This window comes from Schistocerca serialis, chromosome 8 (genome assembly GCF_023864345.2).
Source record: "Schistocerca serialis cubense isolate TAMUIC-IGC-003099 chromosome 8, iqSchSeri2.2, whole genome shotgun sequence".
Taxonomy (NCBI): Eukaryota; Metazoa; Arthropoda; class Insecta; order Orthoptera; family Acrididae; genus Schistocerca; species Schistocerca serialis.
In genome coordinates this window covers 50,527,565-50,553,061 of record NC_064645.1, presented here as the reverse complement: position 1 = coordinate 50,553,061, position 25,497 = coordinate 50,527,565, and the positions used below count along the sequence as shown (strand labels likewise).

Sequence of the window (25,497 nt, the reverse complement as noted above, 5' to 3'; positions counted from 1 at the left end):
ACATTAATCCAATCTGATGGATTTGAATGCTAATCATTTACGTACCCACCGATGGCTTGTATGTGTGTGAAGTTACGTTGACATCTGACCACATCTTTGGGTTCTACACTTCTGTGGATCAGCAGCGTCTCTCCTAAGAGTCGTCAGGCCCATTTTGTTTGGTGTTTCTCAGATATCTGCAATTTTGTTTTTGCCACCTATAGACGGGATCACGTCAAACAAACATTTCTCATCATACGTTTCATCTGCGATCGGTGTCAACAAAAAAATCAGTTTTTTGCCCCGTTACAAACAAAATGACGTTTAATGTCTAATTTTACGTGCACATTCGATAAAGTGACCCCAAATTGGTCTCATGCTATATTCGTTTCACTGATATTTATTAACAGCGACAGTAAAAGACGAAGAATAAGCAGTACTGCAGCAGGAACGAAGTAGGGTTTCTGCATTGCAGTTGCAGACAGCGTGAGGCAGGGAGGCTGGGCAAGGAGAGGTGCTGCAGTGCCTGTTACTTTTTGTGCTCTACAGCCACTGTTAATAAATATCGAGAAAAAGAATATCGCATTTGGCTAATACAGGACCACTCCATCGAATGGGCGCGTAAAATTTCGCTTTCAAAATAATTTACTTTGTAATGGGAAACAAACTAACGCTTTTCGTTGGCAATGGGCGTCGCATGAAAGAGGTGATGCGCAGTTAGCTGTTTGGGCTGACTCCTGCCACACATTACAAAAACGGAATGAAGACTGACAAAATGACTGGAAAGTTGCACATGGCACACCAATACCAAAAAAAGGAAATAACGGTAATCCGCTGAATCACGCATCCTTATCGCTGACGTCGATATGTAGTAGAATTTTGGAACATATCCTGTATCCGTACATTATGATGTATCTCGAAGAAAACGATGTATTGACCAACAGCCAATACCGATCCACAAAATATCGTTCTTGTGAAACACAACTAGCTCTTTATTCCCAGTGAGTAATGAGTGTTATTGAAAGGGAATATCAAACTGATTCCACATTTTTAGATTTCCAGACAGCTTTTGACACTGTACCTCACAAGCGACTTCTGATCATGTTGCGTGCCTATGGACTATCATCTAATTTGTGCCACTGGATTCGTTATTTCCTGTCAGGAAGGTCACAGTCCGTTGTAATTGACGGAAACTCATTGAATAACACAGAAGTAATATATTGCGATCCCCAAGGCAGTGTTGTAGGTCTTCTGCTGTTCCTGATATACATAAACGACTTAGGAGACAATGTAAATAGAACTTTTACATTGTGGTAGGTGTTAGTGCCATTTACCGTATTATAAAGTCATAAGATGATCAAAACAAATTTCGAAATGATGTAGACAAGATACACTACTGGTCATTAAAATTGCTACACTACGCAGATGACGTGCTACAGACGCGAAATTTAACCGACAGGAACAAGGTGCTGTGATGTGCAAATGATTAGCTTTTCACAGCATTCACACAAGGTTGTCGCCGGTGGCGACACCTACAACGTGCTGACATGAGGAAATGTTTCCAACCGATTTCTCATACACAAACAGCAGTTGCCCGGCGTTGCCTGGTGAAATGTTATTGTGATGCCTCGTGTAAGGAGAAGAAATGCGTATCATCACGTTTCCGACTTTTATGAAGGTCGGATTGTAGCCTATCGCGATTGCGGTTTATCGTATCGCGACATTGCTACTCGTGTTGGTAGAGATTCAATGACTGTTAGCAGAATATGGAATCGGTGGTAATACGGAACGCCATTCTGGATCCCAACGGCCTCGTATCACTAGCAGTCGAGATGACAGGCATCTTATCCGCATGGCTGTAACGGATCGTGCAGCCACGTCTCGATCCCTGAGTCAACAGATGGGGACGTTTGCAAGACAACAACCATCTGCACGAACAGTTCAACGACGTTTGCAGCTGCATGGACTATTAGCTCGGAGACCATGGCTGCGGTAATCCTTGACGCTCCATCACAGATAGGATTCCCAGCGATGGTGTACTCAACGACGAACCTGGGTGCACGAATGGCAAAACGTCATTTTTTCGGATGAATCCAGGTTCTGTTTACAGCATCATGATGGTCGCATCCGTGTTTGGAAGCGTGTATTTCGTCATCGCCATACTGCGCATCACCCGGCGTGATGGTATAGGGTGCCACTGGTTACACGTCTCGGTCACCTCTTGTTCGCATTGATGGCACTTTGAACAGTGGACGTTACATTTCAGATGTGTTACGACCCGTGGCTCTACCCTTCATTCGATCCCTGCGAAACCCTACATTTCAGCAGGATAATGGACGATCACATGTTGCAGGTCCTGGATACAGAAAATGTTCGACTGCTGCCCTGGCCAGCACATTCTCCAGGTCTCTCACCAACTGAAAACGTCTGGTCAATGATGGCCGAGCAACTGGCTCGTTACAATACGCCAGTCACCACTCTTGATGAACTGTGGTATCGTGTTGAAACTGCATGGGCAGCTGTACCTGTACACGCCATCCAAGCTCTGTTTGACTCAATTTCCAGGCGAATCTAGGCCGTTATTACGGCCAGAGGTGGTTGTTCTGGGTGCTGATTTCTCAGGATCTATGCACCCAAATTGCGTGAAAATGTCAGTTCTAGTATAATATACTTGTCCAATGAATACCCGTTTATCATCTGCATTTCTTCTTGGTGTAGCAATTTTAATGGCCAGTCGTTTATCAGTGTGGTGCGAAAAGTGTCATTTGACTCTTTAATGAAAAGTGTAAAGACAACCACACGAATACCAAAACGAATCAAATAACTTTCGGTTATAGGATAAAATACACAAATCGAAAGGCTGTAAACTCACCTAAATGCTTGGGGATTCCAGTTATGAATAACTTAATCTGGAGGGATCACACAGAAGAAAGCAAACCATCCACTACGATTTATTGGCAGAATACTGAGAAAATGCAACACACCTACTAAAGAAGCTGCCTACACCACACTTGTACGTTCTCCTTTGGAGTAATCCTGTGCATTGTGGATCCGCACGATATAGGATCGACGAAGGACATCGAGAAAGTTCGAAGAAGGGCAGCTTGTTTTGAACTATCGCGAAAAAGGGGAGAGAGCGACACGGATATCATACATGATGTGGGGTGGCAATCATTAGAAAAACCGCGTTTCTCTTTGACACTTCACGAAAAGATCCTGCGCAGTTACCAGCTTTCTTCTCAGAGTGCGACCATGTTTCGTTGGCACCCATATACATAGGGAGAAATGATCATCGTAATAAAATAAGATAAATGAGAGCTCTCACAGAAAGATTTAGTTGTTCGTTTACCGCGCAGGCTGTCCGAGACTAGAACGGTACAGGTAGCCTGAAAGTTGTGCGAGGAACCCTCCGCCAGGCACCTACTTGTGAACTGCAGGGTAATCCTGCAGATGTAGGTGTAGATAACCACTGATGAACCAAAACATTATGAGCACTTCATGAAAGACATATTTATAGAGTTATAGTTTCAGCTGCTGTCAAAAACTTTATTTAGTTGGTATTAGTTGTACCATACACACTGACCGCCTTTTGGCACTGGAAAAAAAAAATTCGTTATGACACTTTGCTTTTCGATGATTTACAGATTGTTACTTTAATATTAAATGAGATAGGGAAGCATCACCGTGTTGCCATGACAGGGTGATAATTATTGAACTGTATGAAATAATATCGTCATAACTTCTGAACGGATGCGTTAGGACGTTCAAACCGCACGTTTGGCCACAGGGCATGGTGGGAATTAGTATGTGAATGCGCACGCGCCTTCTTGTCGCTCACTTGCATGTGAAGATGTCACGGTGCAGTGTGATAGAGTGTGTTGAGCTCCTGAAGGCCTACTATGCAAGCAATAACAGCTCAGCTGCGGCTCAAAGGAAGTTTCAGGCCGAATTCAAGCTGAAGATGGCCGGTCCAAGTGCGCTAACAATCGAGAATTTGATTTGCAAGTTTGAGAACGGATACTGTTTATGATGACAGTGTTGGCAATGTAGGTCGTACAAAAAGGGCGAAAACGCCAGACAACATCGATAAGACACGAGCTGTGTTTCAAACCAGCCCAGGAAATCGATCAGACGAGCTGCACAGCAGGTGGGAGCCAACCGGGAGATACTGGGACAAATTATTCATGGTGACGTGTATCTGCTCTCATACAAAATCCAAACCCATCAGCCATCAAGCCCCAGGGCCATGACACAGCGGTTGTGTTTCGCCAACACTGTTGTCCACAGAATTGACGAATAGGACTTTCATGCGAATATGGTTTGGTTTAGCAACAATGCCCACTTCAATTTGGATGAGTTCGTCAATAAGCAGTATTGTCGCACTTGGGGGACTCAGAATCCGCATTTCGCGATCGAGAAGCCTCTGCACACCACGCAGTCACTTGTCGAGGGAGAAATGTCCAGTCACGGAATAATCGGTGCGATATTCCTTGATGTCACGATGACTACCGAACGGTACATGAAGGTTTTGGAAAATGATGTCAAAATCATGGTCACTTCGGAGATGACAAGATGTGGTTCATGCAAAAAGGAACTCGACCCCATCGAAGAAGAAGAGTGTTTGACGTCCTAGAGGAGCACTTTGGCCGCCATATTATCCGGATCTGAACTTATGCGACTCGTTTTTATTGGAGCTATATTAAAGATATGGTGCACAGCAATAACCCCAAAACCATATCTGAGCTGAAAACAGCCATTCAAGAGGTCATCGACAGCATCGATATTCCGACACTTCAGCGGGTCACGCAGCATTTCGCTATTCGTCTGCGACATATCATCACCACTGATGGCAGACACATCGAACATGTCGTAATCCAAGTCCGAATATCTTTAGTGACTTTTAAATGTTGAATAATGTGTATGCACACCGAAATATACGGGATGTATCATAATAATGGCGTAAACGCATACAGTTGAAAGTACACGATAACAGAAGGAAAAAAGACTCAGTACACATAGGGTCGAAAACGCATATCTTAGAGCTACGTTCAATTTTTAATCTTCGAATCTGTGAAACAAATCTCTTCTACTGCAAGTTCTTTGCTTTCCATATTTTGGGAAGTGGTAGTCTGCACCAAAATAAGAAAAAAAATGTCGAGAAAACATGTGCTCTAAAACACATACCTTAAAAGCTACGAGCACTTGGTCATTAGCAGAGTTGTGTTTCAATGTAGCAAAGATGAACTAGTGCTCATAGCTCCTAAGGAATGCATTTTAGAGCACATGTTTACTGGACTTTTTTTCTCTTGTTTTGGTCCGTACTACCACTTCCCAAAATATGGAAAGCAAAGAACTATAGGTGCTTCCGTATTATGTCTTTGAAAAAGTAGTGGCACTTTACATGTTGGTAACTTCAGACGCACAGACACTCACAACATCCAATGCATTTACATTTGAAAACAGACATTATGGTCAAAGAGATTAAATCAAGTACGGAGATATTACACATACAGATACATAAAAGATATTACAAATTATGAAAATGAAATTGTTATATTTTTTAAATGAACACGCGGCCATTTGAGTGTATTGTTGTTTAATTACAACCCAGGTTTCGGCCTTTTATCCATTTTCACTTGAAAATTATTTTAAAAATTGCTGTATGACTTTTGCTCAGCAACATCAAAAACTGTTCACTAAATTGTTAAATGATTGTGAAAGCACACTATCATTTCTAAAATGTAAAAGATTCTCGGTAAATTTTATAAGGTTAAATAGACAAAGTTCCTTTTTTTCCAATACATTGTTAGTTGTGAGAGGATCATGTATTACAGTTTTTGGTTTTTGAAATATTTCGTTACAGATGTGTAGAAATGAGTTGTTCGCAAAGTCTGTCTGTTCACTGAGAATTATGTGTGATGATTTGGAGTTATGGATGTAAATTTCGATCTCCTCAAGGAGATTCATTTTCTTTCCTTTGCTGACAGCATGTCTTTAATGGCTGTGGCTGAGTGGTCATATTCTTTCAGATTTGTTGCAAAAGTGGATTTATAAAAATTATTTAGCCAGAAGGCATCTATGTTTTCCCAGTACCTTATAGTGAAACTCCTTCCTATCTGGCCTTTGTAGAATTGTAGGCAATTGTCTCATAAAAGTTAGTAAATACGTGATTTGCTGTGAAACTGGGTGTGTGTCTGGTTGCAGTGAATCATGCGCTCCTTTAGCTTATTGTTAGTACTGAAAAGTATTCGAACACCACTGTTGCAATATGGATACACTAGTTTTCTGTAAGTGTTACTATATTATGCAACACACGTCATTTAGCTACTTGCAGATATTCGATTTGTGTCTATTTAATGATCATCACATCATTTGTTTTTGATTTAAATAGTGATCTCCTGAAGGTATGCACAAGCTCGAAACAGATCGTGTGTCAAATAAAATCACCGTCTGTTGTGACTGGTAGCAGTCATTATGCTGCACCGTACAGTGCAAAAGTATTTCGGAGCACACCGTTCAGAGTGCATTGCTGAACGCGAGACTCCACAGTAGACGACCCCCATGACTTCCCATCTTGACCTAAGGACATCGTTAGTAGGCTTTAGGTCATCGAGGTTCGACGGTGGATCAACGTAACCGTGTAGCAAGGTCGGATGAATCGAGTTTCTTGTTACGTCAGGTCGACGGTTGTGTCCAGGTGAGCAGCTGCTCGAAACACGCACCGCAGCGCGGACACAGGCCAATATGGTCAGTGTTATACTTTATGGATGTTCACCTGGACTGTGTCACCTATGGCAGTATTCGAAGGCACAGTAACAGCTGTTGTATATTTGAACGTTAGTTCTGACCACCTGCATTCCTTCATATTTGATGTGTTCGCCAACAGCTTCTGCACAAAGGCAAGGGTGGGGTCTACGTTTGGCCACTTCGGTCATCAAAAGCTTCCTACGTTCCTGAAACACATTGGTTATCAAAACACAGTTTGCTTTTTCCTTCTACACACATCAAAAAATTTTGAATCACCTCAGTTCCGAGAGTTCCGGAACCTGTACAGAAAATTGGAGTAGAGATCAACTTAAACATCATCATTTCCGTCCTTTTTATTGCTCATGAAAACCACACATTGTATGCTTTACCACCATACAGCGAGACCTTCAGAGGTGGTGGTCCAGATTGCTGTACATACCGGTACCTCTAATACCCAGTAGCACGTTCTCTTGCATTGATACATGCCTGTATTCGTTGTGGCATACTGACCACAAGTTCATCAAGGCACTGTTGGTCCGGATTGTCCCACTCCTCAATGATGATTCGACGTGGATCACTCAGAGTGGTTGGTGGGTCACGTTGTCCATAAACAGCCCTTTTCAATCTATCGCAGGCGTGTTCCATAGGGTTCATGTCTGGAAACATGCTGGCCAGTCTAGTCGAGCGATGTCGTTATCCTGAAGGAAGCCATTCACAAGATGTACAAGATGGGGGCGCGAATTGTCGTCCATGAAGACGAATGCCTCGCCAATATGCTGCCGATACAGTTGCACTATTGGTCGCTGGAAGCCTTCCTGTATCGTACAGCCCTTACGGCGCCTTCCATGACAACCAGCGGCGTACGTGGGCCTCATATAATGCTACCCCAAAACAACAGGGAACCTCCACCTTGCTGCACTAGCTGGACACTGCGTCTAAGGCGTTCAGCCTGACCGGGTTGCCACAAAACACGACTCCGACAATTGTCTGGTTGAAGGCACATGCGATACTCATCGGTGAAGAGTACGTGATGCCAATCCTGAGCAGTCCATATGGCATGTTGTTGGGTCCATCTGTACCGCGCTGCATGGTGTCGTGGTTGCAAATCGCCATTCGTCGCCATGGACGTCGTGAGTGAAGTTGCGCGTCATGCAACCTATTGCGCACAGTTTGAGTCGTAACACGACGTCCTGTGGCTGGCTGCACGAAAAGCGTTATTCAACATTATGGCGTTGCTGTCAGGTTCATCCGAGCCATAGTCCGTAGGTAGCGGTCATCCATCCTTGGGCGGAGTGAGCGAGACATGTCACCGACAGTTCCTGTGTCTCTGTTCCGAACAAGATCGCTTTGGTTCACTCCGAGACACCTGGACACTTTCCTTGTTGAGAGCCCTTCCTGGTAATTATGTGCATCCGATTTTCTACCCTTTTTATAGATTGCTATGATCTGAGCCTTCTTCCAGTCCCGTGGAACTTCCCGCCGTTCCAATGATCTCTGATAGATGACGGATAAGAATGGTGCTATGGTGCTATATTTGTAGCATAGTCAACATAAAATCTTACGGGGATACCGTCTGGGCCAGATGCCTTTATGGCGTCTAAGGATGTTAACTGTTTTACAATCCCAAATACACTAAACACTATGTCAGCCATCCTTACGTTTGTTCGATAATTGAAAGGGGGAATGGTGCTGCAGTCCTCTATCGTAAACGAGTTTTTGAAAGCTAGGTTTAGAATTTTGGCCTTCTGTTTATCATCATCAGCTACATTACCTCCACTGTCAACAAGAGAAGGAATTGAATTATCTGTAGCGTTCATAGATCTTACGTACGACCAAAATTTTTTGGGGTTATTCTTAGAATCTGCAGATAAAATATTGCTTTCAAATTCGTTAAAAATAGTCTCTCATTGTCCTTCTGACAGCTACTTTCATTTCGCATAATTTCTGTTTGTCAGCGGGGCAGTGACTACGTTTAAAACGACTGTGCAAAATTCTCTGCTTTCTCAGCACTTCCTAATATGTTTGTTGTACCAAGGTGGATCCTTTCCCTCCCCTATACTTTTGCTAGGCATATACTTCTCTATCACATGATGGACAATACCTTTAAATTCCGACCAAAGATGCTCAATATCTTTGTGTCCCGCGGTGAATACTTGGAGCTGACTATGAAGATATTCATCATTGATGACACTTTTATTTGCTTTTCCAAACAAGAAAACTGTACGCTGCTAATATGTTCCCGTCTCAAGTTGGTTTTCTAACCAATTGCTCAAGGTTGTATGTTGAGAGCGCTCCTAGAATGACTTCACACGAATCTTTGTCGATATATGTTAAAACAAGCAAATATATTCAAATAAAACCATTTATGAGAATGCAGTCAAATGCAGTTTCAGTCACATTGACATGAATTACAAAGCATCGAGTAGAGCAAGACTTGAAATACACTGATGGAAAGAAAAATAGTTCACCAAGGAGGTGTGCGACAGAGATGAAAGTTGTTTCTACATTTGAAAGGTGATGTCCATTCAAATTTCGCACCAGCCGCGTAAGGGTGGCTCTAGCAGCGCCTCTATGAGGTTGCGATTCAGCTTTGCTTTACATAAAAGCTCCAACGGCAGTGTGCGTCACCTCCCTTGAGATTGGACGTAGTGGGTTAATGTTAGACAAGAACGCTTTCAAGGTGACAAGGGTGTCATTATCAACACCTCACCGAGTTTGAACGAGGTCGTGTAAAACGGCTACGAGAAGCCGGTTTTTCCTTATCCGATACTGCAGAAAGACTTGGCTGGAATGTAGCCACTGTACACGATTGCCGGCATCGGTGGTTACGGGAATGTACGGTCGTAAGAAGGCTAGGCTCCAGAGCCCACGCGACAGTACCGAATGAGAAGACCATCGTAGTCAGCGTACGACTCTGGCGCATCCCACTGCTTCTGCAGCAGCAGTCTGAGCAGCCGGTGGCACCGCAGTGGCAGACGGGCTACTTCAAGGACAGCCCCGAGTCAGACCCCATGTAGCGTGCATTCCGCTGCCGCCAGTCCACCGCCATTTGCTACTTCAGTGGTGTCAAGCGACAGGTCACTGGAGACCAGGACGGAGGTCTGTTGTGTTTTCTGGTGAGAGCTGGTCCTGCCTCCATGTCAGGGAAGGGGAGGCCAGTTGAGGGCCCTCAACCAGCCTGCCTGTGTTCTGGACACACCGGTCCCACACCTGGAGTTATGGTCTGGGGTGCGATGACAGGGTGCGTGAGACAACCACGTTAGTGGTTCTGCTGACTGCAAATTTGTACGTCAATCTGATGGTTCGAGTTGTTGTGCTGCCATTCACGATCGGCGTTCCAAGGGGTGTTTCGACGGGATACTTCTGGCCCAAATACCACCGTTGTAACCCAACATGCTCTACAAAGTTGTAGTATTCAACGAACTGTGGATGAAGCCCGACCAACAGGCATTACACGCATTGAGAATGGCTAGCTTCTAGGCGAAATCTAGTTCTGCACAGCAAAATTTAAAAAGGACGACTCGTCGCTGCAGTCTATAATTTACAAGTCAAGATAACAAGTCGTCCATTACTGATCGCAAAAGGTCTGAAATCTTAGATGGTGGATGGAAAAACGCGTTGATCTGAGATTTACAGAGAAGTCTTGCTGTTTTAAACCAAATGTTGCCCACGAAGGGGAGAAAATGTACAGATTCTGCCGGCGCGTTCTCCTCTTTGTCTACTTCCTGATTCCTGGTTTTAACTGGCAACGCCCTGTTAATTTTCTGGATGGAATATCCATTTCTCCTGGACACATTATTTAGATGTCAGAGCTCATTTGACAAACTGTCTGCATCTGAGACTGTGTGAGCTCTATGTACGAATTAGTTAAGCACGTTCATAGTTTGCGACGGGTAATGACAACTTGACGCTTGCAAATACAAATCAATATGAGTGGGTTAGCGATTAACTGAATGCCCCAGACAGTCGTCATTCTTTCGTTTGCTCAATACATCCAAGAAAGGCAGACAACCATCTTTCCCCATCCACATAGTGAACCTAATGTTGTTATGAAGGCAATTAAGGTAGTGGAGGACCCCCTTGAATTCATCTTTTCCATGAGGCCACATTATGACAGTATCGTCCAGATACCTCTAAAATACAGTTGGTTTAAGAGTAGCTGGTTCCTCTCCCACTTCGAAATCTTTCATGGAAAGATTGGTCACTAAGGGAGACAGAGGGCTGCTTTTGGCGACGCCGTCAGTCTGTTCAAAATATTCTTGGTTGAACGTAAATTACACTACTGGCCATTAAAACTCTTACACCAAGAAGAAATACAGGTGATAAACGGGTATTCATTGGACGAATATATTATACTAGAGCTGACATGTGATTGCATTTTCACGCAAATTGGGTGCATAGATCCTGAGAAATCAGTGCCCAGAACAACCACCTCTGGCCGTAATAACGGCCTTGATAAGCCTGGGCATTGAGTCAAACAGAGCTTGGATGGCTTGTACAGGTACAGCTGCCGATGCAGCTCCAACACGATACCAAAGTTCATCAAGAGTAGTGACTGGCGTATTGTGACGAGCCAGTTGCTCGGCCACCATTTACCAGACGTTTTCAATTGGTGAGAGATCTGGAGAATGTGCTGGCCAGGGCAGCAGTCGCAGATTTTCTGTATCCAGAAAGGCCCGTACAGGACCTGCAACATGCGGTCGTGCATTATCCTGCTGAAATGTAGGGTTTCGCAGGGATCGAACGAAGGGTAGAGCCACGGGTTCTAACACATCTGAAATGAAACGTCCACTGTTCAAAGTGCCGTCAATGCGAACAAGAGGTGACCGAGACGTGTAACCAATGGCACCCCATATCATCACGCCGGGTGATACGCCAGTATGGCGATGACGAGCACATGCTTCTAATGTGCGTTCATCGCGATGTCGCCAAACACGGATGCGACCATCATGATGCTGTAAACAGAACCTAGATTCATCAGAAAAAATGACGATTTGCCATTCGTGCACCCAGGTTCGTCGTTGAGTACACAATCGCAGGCGCTTCTGTCTGTGATGCAGCGTCAAGGGTAACCGCAGCCATGGTCTCCGAGCTGATAGTCCATGCTGCTGCATACGTCGTCGAACTGTTCGTGCCGATGGTTGTTGTCTTGCGAACGTCCCCATCTGATGACTGAGGGATCGAGACGTTGCTGCACGATCCGTTACAGCCATGCGAATAAGATGGCTGTCATCTCGACTTCTAGTGATACGAGGCCGTTGGGAACCAGCACGGTGTTCCGTATTACCCTCCCGAACCCACCGATTCCATATTCTGCTAACAGTCAGTGGATCTCGACCAACGCGAGCAGGTCGCGATACGAGAAACCGCAATCGCGATAGGCAACAATCCGACCTTTATCAAAGTCGGAAACGTTATGGTACGCATTTCTCCTCCTTACACGAGGCATCACAACAACGTTTCACCAGGCAACGCCGGTCAACTGCTGTTTGTGAAGAATTCTGCAAAAAATCGATGTTAGGGATATACGTTTCTAATTTTGTGGGTCTCTTATCTTATCCTTCATATATACGGGAGTCGCCTGTGCTTTCTTCCAATCACCTAAGATTTTGCGCGTACTGCAAAAACGATTTGGGATTTCATCTGGACCTGGAGGTGTATTTGTTTTCTGCTTTTTTATCCATTTCTGTTCTTCAGGGATGCATATTACTATGTCGTTCCTACAGGAGTCCGTGCGATTATTAAACGACAGTATGTTTGTAAGATTTCGCTGTGTGATAGTTACGACAGAACCTAAAGCTTTACTACCAACTGAGCTCCTCAGTACAATAACTGTCACCACTCCCCAAGGGCTGGTACTTCCATCCATACTGGTGTGCAAAGTTTAACTCTGAAAGTAACCTTTATGTGATGCGTCCCTGCCAACTGGGATAGCTCGATGAAAATTTGAACGTGTATTGAAAGAATTGCTACACTATTGTACAGGAGGTAAGTGAAAGAAACACACAGTGAGACAAACGGAAATGGGACATTTATTCAGAGGCAATAATTTACACTGAAATTACCGTGATCTATGATGGTCCTCTGAACATTACAAAAGATGGATGTGGTTCTTAATAGGATGTGTGATCACCACGGCAGTGCATGCTCTGAAATGTGCTTCCATGCTGGCCACAAGGTTGGAGAGGAGTTACTGTGTAGGACACTCAGTTCGTTCACCACTGCGGTTGCCAGCAGGTGGACGGTCGTTGGTGCATGTGTTGCATGTCGTGGAGAAATATGCTGCAGTATGTCCACAAGTTTGGCAGGATTAAAGTCGGGGGAATGGACAGGCCTGTCCGTTCGCCGTACATCCTGTCCCACCAAGACATCCTCCACGTGTGCTTCTCGCTGCGGTCATGCATTGTCATCCATAAAAATGAAGTCGGGCTGAGTGCATCCCTGAATAACGCCCACGGGGAAGGAGTACAGTGTCACGGCAGCATTTGCAGCTGAGTGTACTGTGTTCATAGATTTGGCGGCCAATAAGCCCACGCAACATTATGCCTCCCTACACCATAAGACCTGGACCACAAAGGCCATCATGTTCGACAATGCTGGACGTACAGCCATACGGGATGATTCAGGTGGAACGTCACATAATTTCTGAGGTGATTCTACATGTGAAAATAAACCGAAAAAGTCATATGAACAGGTGTCGTTAGGAACTGGAGTGGGTTGAGGAGTACACACATCCACACATGGTTATGAAGACAATTACGACTATCACTTACTGAAATGCTTTGTAGACTATGTGGTGGACAGGATAATGGTGGGACAGATGACTGATCAGTCCTACAAGAGATGCTCAAAGAGTCCCTCACCCATCTCAGGTCATTTGTCAACGCATTTGAGGTTGTCTACCCCCCCCCCCCCCCTCTCTCTCTCTCTCTCTCTCTCTCCATCTCCTCAAGAACATCATCTCAGCGTAGTTTCATGTGGGCAACAGCGTTAGTGATGCGGGCAACAAGTTCTCCACATGTATCCACCATCGTACGATACACATCCTCCTATAACCAGCCCAATTATCAGAAGTCCAATGACCCTACATCTGGTGATCTGGCAGGCTGCTTAATGGGTCCATCATGGCAAATCTGCCATTCAGGAAATGTGTTACTCAGAAACTGCGATACCTGTCTGTTATAGTGAATCAGTGATCCGCCATGTTGCAGGTATATTTGCCATCGTTCAGGTAGGTGTTATATCAGGAAATGTGTGTAAGCTGCGGCTGTCATGCGTTTCTGCAGGAACACGGGACCCAACACCAGACCATCAATCACGCCACACCTGACGTTCACTGAGAACCAAACTAGGAACCTAGTTTTCCTAGAGGCACTGGGTTCTCTATTGCCCATGTATGAAAATTATAGGTATTCATGATTCCATTGCATTTAAATGTAGCTTCATCTAAATAAAGCATTTTGCATTACGTTTCTGTGTGCAGCCAACCATTCACAAAATTGTTGCCTGCTTACTGAGTCAACTGGATGCAGATGTTACACGTGTTGCACATGGAATGGGTAAAATCCCTCAGAACGTAATGTACACCACACTCACGTTCGTGGGCTGTCGACCTGATGGCTAATGCGCCATGTATTAATGCTGAGACTCCGTTCTACCATTGCAATAATGTCGTCCGTTTCCTCAACTGACTGGATAGCCTCACGTTCTGATGTTACGTGTACACTGGGTAGTGTTCTCATTTCACATAATTTTTGAAAAACCTTGGAAAATACCCTGACAGGGGCGGGGGGTTCTTCGATCAGGGAAACGTCTCTGGTATTCTGTCACTGCCACACACGGATCGCCTGTATCCTAAAACGTTTCTGCATATTCTGCGTGGCTTAACGTCTTTGGCATGTTTGTATTCACAGTCACAATGGACTTCCTCTATTAAGTCGGAAGGCACTGTGCGTGTCGTGCTTAACAGTTCCAACCCTCGACTGCACACTGTGTACACCTGCAGCTGTTCCCTTGGTGTGTCATCACAGTGCTGCCATCTGTTGAAGAACCCCCACATCTCTTGTAGGATGGATCAGTCATCTGCTCCATCATTAACCTGTCCACCACAGCGACTACACAGCATTGTAGTATGTGGTACTCGTTTATGGATGTGTGTAATCTTTGATCATTAAGGAACTGGAGCGGATTGGACACATGTTCATGGGACATTGCGGTTTATTTTCACTTGTAGAAACACCTTGCAAAGTATGTCACTCCCTCCTGAATCACCCTATATGGCGAGAGGCGGGAACTCATAATCCACCCAAAAACTGTCCACTATTATTCCTCATATCAACCTTGGACTGTTGTGTTATGCACGTAGTATGTATTTCTCCTGAATCTTAATGAAAAGCAAAGTCCTTTTTGCAAACGAACTTTCAGCACCATTGTGAAACACACTGCGCTACGATCTAGGGCATGCGTGTAAAGTCAAATATACGGAAATGGCGTTTTGTGAATGTTACGCTATCTGTGCAACATGGGACAGCTTTAGCAGCATTATTAGGTGGAACGGGGTAACGATACAACTCCACAGAAAGACGAAAAATTTCGAATTTGAATCGTTGAAAACTATGTTGAATTAAAAAGCGTCTGAAATTCTGTCCATCCCCACAGGAGCTGGAGCAATTCATGGAGAAGTTCAACGACGCTGGGCGTTTCTTGTGCGAGCAGCTGGCGGAAAATAAAGGAGCAGAGGTGGAACTGTACCATCCACTCATGCACACTACTTTTCGTGCGGCTGCAGCCACTATTTTCAACATCGACCTGGACTGTATTTTACCAGGTCGTTTCCGGCAGGCTGAGGTGGTTGATCTAGCGACTGATTTCGGAAAAACTTTACCGGTAAGTTGATGAAATGAACTGTGACTTACGTTTACATTTTCCATTGTTGGCGGAACTGCAGGAACGCAGTTGTATGATAAACTGTGAGAATGAATTATCCTCAGACTGCAATTAAATGATCTTCAACTTTTTTAACATAATCGGTTTCGAGGCTTCTAGCCTCATCTTCAGGTGTACCTATTCACATAAACCTCACACATAAAACTTTTGGTTTAGTTATCGACAACGTGCTAACAACCGCCTTTTAGGATAAGATGTTAGGAAGTTTAATATAAGGTTTTGACTTCTTTTTTTTCTGACGCATAAACGCTAGGTGCTGCTGGAATGTGACTCACACATTCATACTGAATGGTTGTTTATTTAAGACAAAAACTGTCAACAGCATTAGATGATAACATGTTTAAGTTGCACAGTATCATGGTACAAATGTTTCTTGCCTGTGGTTACAAGAAACTGTGACATTGTGCGTATTTTTGACTTGAAAATAAGGAATTTAATTAACCTCACAATCTAAAAAGATTAAGGAAGTAGTTAACAAGTAATCAGCAAGAAACGCAGGTGTTTTAAGAGCGCCGTCAGTAAGTAATGCAACACTCTTTCTTTTCTCAGCCAACTTCGGCTGGAAACATGCGGGATTTGTTTTGGAATATTCTCCTTCGGCCGCTATTGTTTATGAAGTTTGAAATGTTGGCGGCGCTACAGGTAGCCTTAAAAGTGGCGTCTTTAACGGAGATACGTTCCTAGCAGGAAGCTGTCCCTGAGTTTCTCTTGGCGGAAAATCATAACCGCTTGCACAGTGTGTACGATCTGTCCGTGAACAAAAACACGGAGAGTCGTTGGGCGAAGTGACTATCATGGTAGCAACAAGGTCGTGCATACGTGTCCCAGCTCTTAGGTGCTGGCCGGCCACACACAGCTGTCGACGCTCTGACTCGATGTGATCGGCGTTCACAACCAAACACCTCGCTGCGCAGCTGGACACCTGTCCCGATAGTGCTGACACACTCGTCCACCTGTTGGGGTACCCAAGTGTGTGCGCCCGCTCTTCTTCACCGCCTAACAGAAGACCTTAAAGAGCAACAAAGAACTATTTGCGCGGAATTTGTCACGATCAGCATCGCAACGCGCAAGCAGTTTTTGTCGAACATCGTCACAGGTGCTGAAACACGAGTGCATCACTACGCACCGCAAATAAAATTGCAAACAATGTAGTGGCGCCACACCATCTTTCCTCCGAAAAAAAACTTCAAGGTATCCATCTTTTTGATATGTAGCTCCTTGTATTGGCCGTGTTTGCAGTTAAAAATTTTTGGATGTGAGGTCCGCCAGTTACGCAAAATACCGTTTTTCTCAGTACCCAAACATGTTTAGGCACCACTGTGCCATCATCGGTGGGTTTTCATTTTTATTTATTGTGCAATGTGAACATTTTGTTAAATGATTATAAAATTATGTGCATTTTTAGTTCAAACAACAGATCGTTTCTTTTTGTAAATACCTTTACATTCGGTGAACATGAATTTTCTGGATCACTTTTGTGTTAATTATTACAGGTAGCTTCTCATCTGCAACCAAACGATGTTGATGAGAAAAGTTTTTTGCTGGGAGTTAACCTATCTTCTAGAATGTAATTTAGTTTTTCGCGCCTATTTTTGTATTTACTTTTGTTTTCGTATGGCAAGCACTTTCATTCTCCGCATCATGCTGAGATGTTGTGATGCATACGTAACTATAACAAGTATTTTCCACAAAATAACATAGTAAAACACTTTTTACTACACCAGAACACAGTGTGATTGTGGTTTGTTATGTGTCCCAGTCCAGTCAGTGTTCATTTGGGCCGGCCGCGGTGGTCTAGCGGTTCTAGGCGCTCAGTCCGGAGCCGCGCAACTGCTACGGTCGCAGGTTCGAATCCTGCCTCGGGCATGGATGTGTGTGATGTCCTTAGGTTAGTTAGGTTTAAGTAGTTCTAAGTTCTAGGGGACTGATGACCATAGATGTTAAGTCCCATAGTGCTCAGAGCCATTTGAACCATTTGTTCATTTGGTCACCAGAGTTCGAAAACCCACTTATGATGGCACAGTGGCGCCGAAACATGTTTGGGTACTGAGAAAAACGGTGTTTTGCGTGACTGGCGGATGGCGGACCTCACATAAAAAAAAAAAAACACTTCAAAGCCCCACTCTCAACCTGTAAGGCCAGGTGACGGTCTTCTGGGACTCTGTTTCACAATGAGGGAGGACATCAAACAGAATGACCGCTTCAATCAACTCGAAACTGTATTGCGCTACCCTCAGGAGCTTGAAGAAACGACTTCATTGTGTTGGTCGTCACAAAAATGTAAACTAACTTCTCGTTCTCCATGACAACCGGAGACCTCACACAAGTCTGTGCAACGGATAGAAGCTCAGTAAACCCCATTGGACTATAGGTCCTCAACCACCCTATACAGCTCGGATCTCGCACCTTTCTACTTCAAACTCTTCAGCCCACTGAAGGACGCACTCTGCGGGTAAGGGTACGTTGATGACGGGGAGATTATTCCTGCACCAATACGTCGGCTGCTACGTCGACCTGTAGAGAGGTACCACGTGGACATACAGGCCTTTCCAGCGTAAGGCTGTCACATTGAACGGAGTTTATGTTGAAACACAGGGTTACGTAGCCAAAATGTGGGGACTAACATGGTGTACTGGAATCCTCAATAAAATCAACCTGCTTTCAGAAGAAAAGTGTATTATATTACTTATTGAACGAACCTCGTATATGTGCTCTGGCTTATTGTAAAGATGAGGCCGTAACTGAGCCTTTTAAAATGAAACATAAAATCAAACAATGGAGAATCCCGGATGGAATGTAACAATATTATGAGAGACAGAGTGGCTACTCACCATATAGCGGAGATGCTGAGTCGCAGGACACACACACACACACACACACACACACACACACACACACACACACCACAAACACACACGCACACACACACACAACTGCTATATCAGGCAAGTTGCACAGTAGGTAATAGAGGGCCAGCATATGTCAGTATAGGATATAAGAAACAAGTACACAGATTCATAAAAGCAGAGGTCTATTTCATGTCAGCTTCACACTTGTAGTGATCCACAATGCAATGGAAATGTCTCTCAGAGTATATAATGATCTACTCACGGTGAATGCAATAGCTAAACTTTGAACGAAGTCACTCAATAAAACCGGTTCACACATGCTACTAGAGTGTGGCCACAGCTAGTGGCGTAACGCCACAATAAAAACTTGGTTGTCCTTTGTTGCGCGGATTTCCTTCCATCACAGGTCCTTCGTAGCACTATTTCGAAGAAAGAGCATTCTGCCACCGTTATCATGGAGTAATTGCTGCTTTGCTAAATTCGATTTCATTGTGTTTTCAGTTTATTACTGAAGAAAGTGAAAACAAAGCTTCTGGAACTGCAAGAACAGCAACCTATGTTTGATTATCTGCAGCAGTGTGCGTGTGTCTCGGGGGGGGGGGGGGGGGGGGGGGGACACAACATTTACAAAGCTATGACGTCTCCCAGAATCTTGAAAGACTTTTTTTTTTGGATGAAGAAATAAATATACTTATTATATGTAACCAAAAAAAGCGAGTCGTACAAACTCAGATCAACACAATCTCTACAAACTGCTTTCATTCTCTGATGAATTTCCTTTGGGGTGACGACACCTTCTGCTGTCAACAATTCAGTGACTGCACGTTGCTTAAATCGCATTGACCGACGGTCTGCGCAGGGTTCCATACTTAACACTGTAACAACAGAACCGTTCAATGCTAAGGCGTCCCACCAACTGGAGTTGTAGAGAAGAAGCTGCGGAAGAAGCCAATACCTGCCGTGTACCAATACTCCCAACTGTTGAAGAGTTACAAAGGTGGAGGCATTACTTTTCAGCCAACCCCCGTACAATATGGTTTCCGTCTGTATTCCACTTATTCTAGCAAAAGGATGAACGAACGTCAGAAGTGAGCATTCAACCCAAAATCCATTAATAAAACGTATATATTGCACTTCATCAACTAAAGGCGGAAAATTGCTTGTGCACCACCTCGTAGTTGAATTCACTAAGCCTCACAGCCCACCTAGCGAGTATGGTGGGCGAATCCTTCAACCCCAACACCCACTTCAACCCAGCATGATCTATCACTACCCGAAATCTTCTCCCATATAAATGACATTTAAAATAAGTGATTCCATAGATTACACTAAGCATATCCGTCTCTGTGGCTGAGTAATTCCTTTCTGCTGCATTCAACTGCCTAGACGCATTTGCTACAGGATGTTCTTTCTCATAAATTTCCTGACTAAGAACACACCCTAATGTTTGATTCGATGCATTGCATGCTAGTATAAACTCCTTTTCAAAATCTGGAAACACAAGAACCGGACTTGACGTCAACACTTCTTTCAGTTTGTCAAACGCTCTCTTACACTCTTCTGTCCACTCAAATTTCACACCCTTCCATAACAGTCGCGTCAACGGCTGTGCTAAATCTGCAAAACCCTTCACGAACTTTCGATAGAAATTGCAAATTCCGATGAATGACTGGACTTCCTTAACTGTTTGCGGTTCCCGAAAATCCCTTACAGCCAGTACCAACCTCGGATTTGTTTGCACTCTGTCAGTACTGGTAATATGAACCAAATATTTTACTCCTTCTAATGCGAAATGACACTTCTCCAGGCTCAATGTCAAACGAGCTGCTCTTAACCTCATACAGACTTCCCTTAACCGCTGTCTGTGTTGCTCCATACTACTTGAAAACATTATGATGTCATCCATATAGACAAGACACTGCCGTGGTTAAAACCCCTCAATACGCTGTCTAGCAACCTCTGAAACGTTGCCGGAGCGTTTTTCAAACCGAATGGCATTCTAATGTACTGATAATGACCTCCAGGAGTAGAGAAAGCAGTTTTTGGACGATCCTCTGGAGCCACCTCTAACTGATGATAACCACTTGTCAAATCCATCGTAGAAAAGTACTGGCACTGTCCTACGTGATCCAAAGTCTCCGATATGTTTGGTATGGGATATGCGTCTGTTACTGTCTTATTATTGAGGTATCGGTAGTCACAACAGAACCTGTATTTTTAGTTCCATCCGCAGGTTTTTTTAGGGACAACGACAATGCCTGCTCCCTAGCAACTTTTACTGTGCTTTATAATACCGTCCGGAAGCTGCTGATCAATGAAATCCTCCACAATCGGCTGCAAATACCTCGGTATTCTGTATGGTTTACGATAAACCGGTGCTTCATTCCCTGTTGGTATCCTATGTTGAACTAATGGAGTTGCTCGCAACGGCCCTTGTGGAAAAAACAAACCCTTAAATTCCCACAATAATTCTTCCATATGCTCTCTTTCTCCTCCTTTCAACTGCTTAATTTTGTAACGCAATGCAGTTCTATCAGCAGTTAGTGGCTGATCGCTTCGCCTACCTCTCGAACACCAGTCTTCATCATCCGGCACCTCCAAATTTGCTACTAAAACTCCTTTCCTCAAATTCGCGTCTACAGCGCTAAAATTATCAACGTTCACGGGAACTACTCGTCCGTCGTTCCCCTCCTGCACGCGTACAACACTACGTCTCACAAAGCAACCCAGTGAACCAAAACTTCGTTATCCGTCAATGGTTCAATAACACATACTGCACCCATGCGTATATTCGAATCCACACTTACCCACGGCGACTTCCCGGTGCCACACACTCATGCGAATTAAGCCTTAATGCTAATGAACGCGGTTCAGTTGGTTTGTTCATTACGTTGAACGCCAGCTCTGCATTGACGACAGTTTCCCCTAGCGGAAATAACATTCCACCAAGTTCCACAGTTCGTTGTCCAAGGTCAATTTTGGCATGATGTTGATACAAGAAATCTACTCCTAGGATCATGTCGTAGCCCTCGCTCACCCATGGTTCTACCTCCATGCATGCAATAAATCGGACTTCCCTATGCGAAAGTCAACTGTCACCGACCCCAAAGGCGTGACCTCCTTACCCCCCATACCACGCAACCTAACTTCCTTCGTCCCACTATATTCTTAGTAGCGGCCCTGTGTCTAACAAAATCTTAAACTTTTTAGTTCCTATGGATCCTACCACTGAACATTCTACCTCTGCATACGTATTCGTAGCACTGAAATAAAACGGGAGCTCATTTAGGTGGGTCTTGGGCCCCCGCTGTCGTTTAATGCTTGTCCTCCTCTCCTATCTCCATTTCTCCATCCTCCACGCTGCTGATTTCCACCCATTCCTCTATTCCTTGGTGACTGGGTACATTTCCTCTGCACATGTCACGTACGACCACACTTATAACATTTTAGACCCACTGCAAATACTATTTGCCTCTCGCGTACTCTTGTTGCCATGCCTACTTCTTCACACTGAATTGCCAGCTGAATGGCCGAATACAAATCTTTCGGAGTCCATTCAAGCACTTTCCTTGGCATATGCGCCGGTAACCCTCTCAAAAATACATCAAGTGCCCTTTGCTCGGCCTCCTGAAACAGAACAACAGAGCACTATTCGCTTCATCGTTCTGACCCAGCTCGTAAGTGTACTCATTAATTTCCCTTATTCTGTCTGCAAATTTCTCCGTCTCCCCCTGTGTCTTTGTCATTGTACTTAACCTCTCCCTAAAGTACCGAGGGCTATTCTGTTTCTTGTACCTTTGTAAAAGCCCTTCCTTTAACTGCTTAAACTGTCCTGCCTTCCTTAAGGCCTCAGAACACCTTACATATGTTTTCGCTTCACCCGTTAATCTAATCTTGGCTACATGTAACAACTGCTCATCAGACCAACCATTCATCGCAGCTGAAGTCTCCAAGTCCTCCACAAACACACGCACATCCTCAGACGCCTTGCCAGAAAACAGAATAATCAAACTCACGGCAGCTGGATCGATCTCCTGCTCCCTAGGCAACAACGACTGAGCAGATGCGGTTTCCCACTCACTTCTAGGTGTTAATTCATTTCTCAACTGCGTATTGTCTGCTGTCAATTGTGCTACTTTTGCCAACAAAATCCGCACCGCTACTGGTTCCGCCACACCTTGCGTCCTTGACTCTGCCATTGTGTCGCTTTCGTTCCCAGTCACTCGTTTTGTTTTGGGACTAAGTACAAGAATAATCTGACTTCCTACAACTCCATATCATCATACTCAGTAACATCATAAACCAATACAAAGTAATCAAATGCCACGAAAACAACATCTTACTGTCCCAAATACACTAACACTTATTCTGGCAAAATAAATAATATGCATACGCAAAACATCTAAAATGTGGCTTCTGGCAAGCCATTCTCAAAACACCAACAAGAAAGAAAACGTCCAACACTCAAAAGAACAATTTTGACAGCACCCACCACATCTTGTGACTGTACTGGCTGTGGGCTCGAACGTCGTACTGGACAGACAACGTCCGCTATTCTGACACCCAATGTAGTTGGTGCCCGACGCCAAATATGGCATGGAGACACCAAATGTAGTGGATGGGTGCCAGGAGGTGCCATATTAAAACTCGGCCGAGCTTTTCAAATGATTTATTCGTTTCCACTACAGTGCTTCATTGACCTCGGTCCGCGTCACAGGCCCCGCAATGCTCAGGCCGCTGCCCCAGCGACCTGTGCAACGCAACGCTGTGTCGCGCCGGCCTTGGTCGCCAGCTGTAGAGTTCCGATTACGTCAGGCCGACTCAGCTGCCACCATCACCGTTGACTCTGTGCTGCTCCGCCGGGAGCCGTAAGCCGGCCCCACTGCTGCTTCTTCCTCGGCTGGCATAGCTGGGAATGCAGCGGCAACGACTACACGCAATCCGACGTCCGAATCTGCGACCCTCGCCACGAAAGTCTCCGGCGTGTGTCGGGAGCCGAAACGAGTGCCTGCAGTAGCGAGCCAAAGAGTGGTCCTCCCTGGCTGGCTGCGGACCTCGCATCAGCCTCAGAGGATCGAACCGTCGTGGACTGGGACGCTGTCACCCCATCTGTTGTTGCGTATAGTCCGGTGGAGTGACACGCACCGCCATCCAGGAGAGCTGCCACACTTGAATGACGCTCGTTAGAAAACAACACCTATGTATACTCAGGTTGCTCTTCTGTTTTGCTAAGACGTCACTTCGCGTCACGTACGCACCACACCCTAGTTGCGCCAGTGGGCCCCTACTGCCTATAGCCTGCGCCATGCAAACCACTGTGTTTACTCTTTTCAGCGGTTCGACAGCCCTGTGTCCTCGATTCCACTTCACAACCGCTGGTCAACGTAACTTGCTGCAATCCGGCCTGCACCTGGCTGTAGCTTGCACTCAGATTATCGCACAAAACTAACTTTCACTATCCTAAACGGTGGTGCCGATACAATACGGCTTTTTTGTAAGGAATTTAATATAGTTTAATTTTGTACCGGGATATGTTTTCGTCAGAGGCCCAGATTCTCAAGTTATTCCATAAGAAAGTTCAAAAGTGATTTTCAAAAGAATACCCAATCCTGTAGTCATTCCTCCTCGTCCCTCCCCCCACCCCAATTAGGATTTTTTTCTTTGTTTCTCATGGCACTCACTCCTACCACTGTACAAAAATTTGAGACTACACGAATTATTTCCCATATTCGACGTTTTTTGGTCTTCATTGACTGGGCTATTACGCCATTGCCTGAATTAGCTGTTTCGTTAACGTTATTAATTTTAAGTTTCCTTTATGGCTATTGAAAGAAACACTTTTCCAAATGTTATGAGTAAATTAATTACTTTTACAGCTGGATCTCAACTTCTGCACCTACATATATGCTCCGTAAGCCTCCGTACTATGTGTGTATCACTACAAGTCATTTCTTTTCTTCTCCAATTGCAAATAGAGGTAAGGAAAAATGACTGTCTGTGTGTCTCCTTGCGAGCCCTATATTCTCTTATCTTATATTCATGGTGCTTACACAAAATGTACGTTGGTGGCAGTAGAAGCGTACTGCAGTCAACTTGAAATGCCGTTTCTCTGCATCTCCACAACAGCGTTCCTCAAACAGGAACGTCGCCTTCCTTCCAGATATTCCCTTTTGAGTTCCCAAAGCATCTCATTAGTTTCGCATTGTTCGTATCCACAGGTAACTAAATCTAGCAGCTTACCTCTGAGTTCCTTCAATATCTTCGTTTACTCCGACTTGGTGCGGATCGCGGACACTCAAGTGATACTCGAGAATGGGTGATACATTATTGTCATATATGGGTCTCCTTTACAGGTAAATCACAGTTTCCTAAAATTCTCCTAGTAAACCAAAGTCGACCATTTGCCTTCCCTATTATAATCTTTAAATGGCCTTTCCATTTCACATCACTTTGCAGTGTTACACCCAGATATTTAAACGATGTGGCTGAGTCAACAGCACACTACTAATACTGTATTCGAACACTACAGAAAAAAATCCTAATTGGGGTGGGGGGAGGGATGAGGAGGAATGACTACAGGATTGGGTATTCTTTTGAAAATCACTTTTGAACTTTCTTATGGAATAACTTGCTCATCTGCATTAACTTACATTCTTGTATATTTAGAGTTAGCTGCCATTATCACGCTTAACCCGTATAATCACAGTGGTATCGTAAAAAGAAGGATACACAGACAAAACGATTTATTTGTTAATTGTATGCCCTTAAAATAGACAAAATTATAAGGTAAAAATCACACAAACGTCAATTTCACTATTTTAAGTGGCATTATAAAAGCAGGAGAAAATGAAAACCAAAAAAAGTCTACTATGGGAAATAATTCGCATACAGTACAGTGACAGGAGGGAATGGCATGAACAACATACTAAAGATTTAAAGATCCTGAACAGCAGGGAGGGGGGCGGAGGTGAGGGGT

The 25,497-nt window shown here is 44.4% G+C and overlaps 1 protein-coding gene across 4 annotated transcripts in view; it reads left to right on the top strand.

The window, feature by feature from the left end:
- LOC126416625 (cytochrome P450 4C1-like) overlaps positions 1-25,497 on the top strand; it is a 267,648-nt gene that overhangs the window by 112,803 nt on the left and 129,348 nt on the right. For all 4 annotated transcript variants that reach the window (XM_050084382.1, XM_050084383.1, XM_050084385.1 and 1 more), the window contains exon 3: positions 15,385-15,612. In XM_050084382.1, the coding sequence (XP_049940339.1) occupies positions 15,385-15,612 (228 nt within the window). The remainder of the gene's footprint in view (positions 1-15,384; positions 15,613-25,497) is intronic.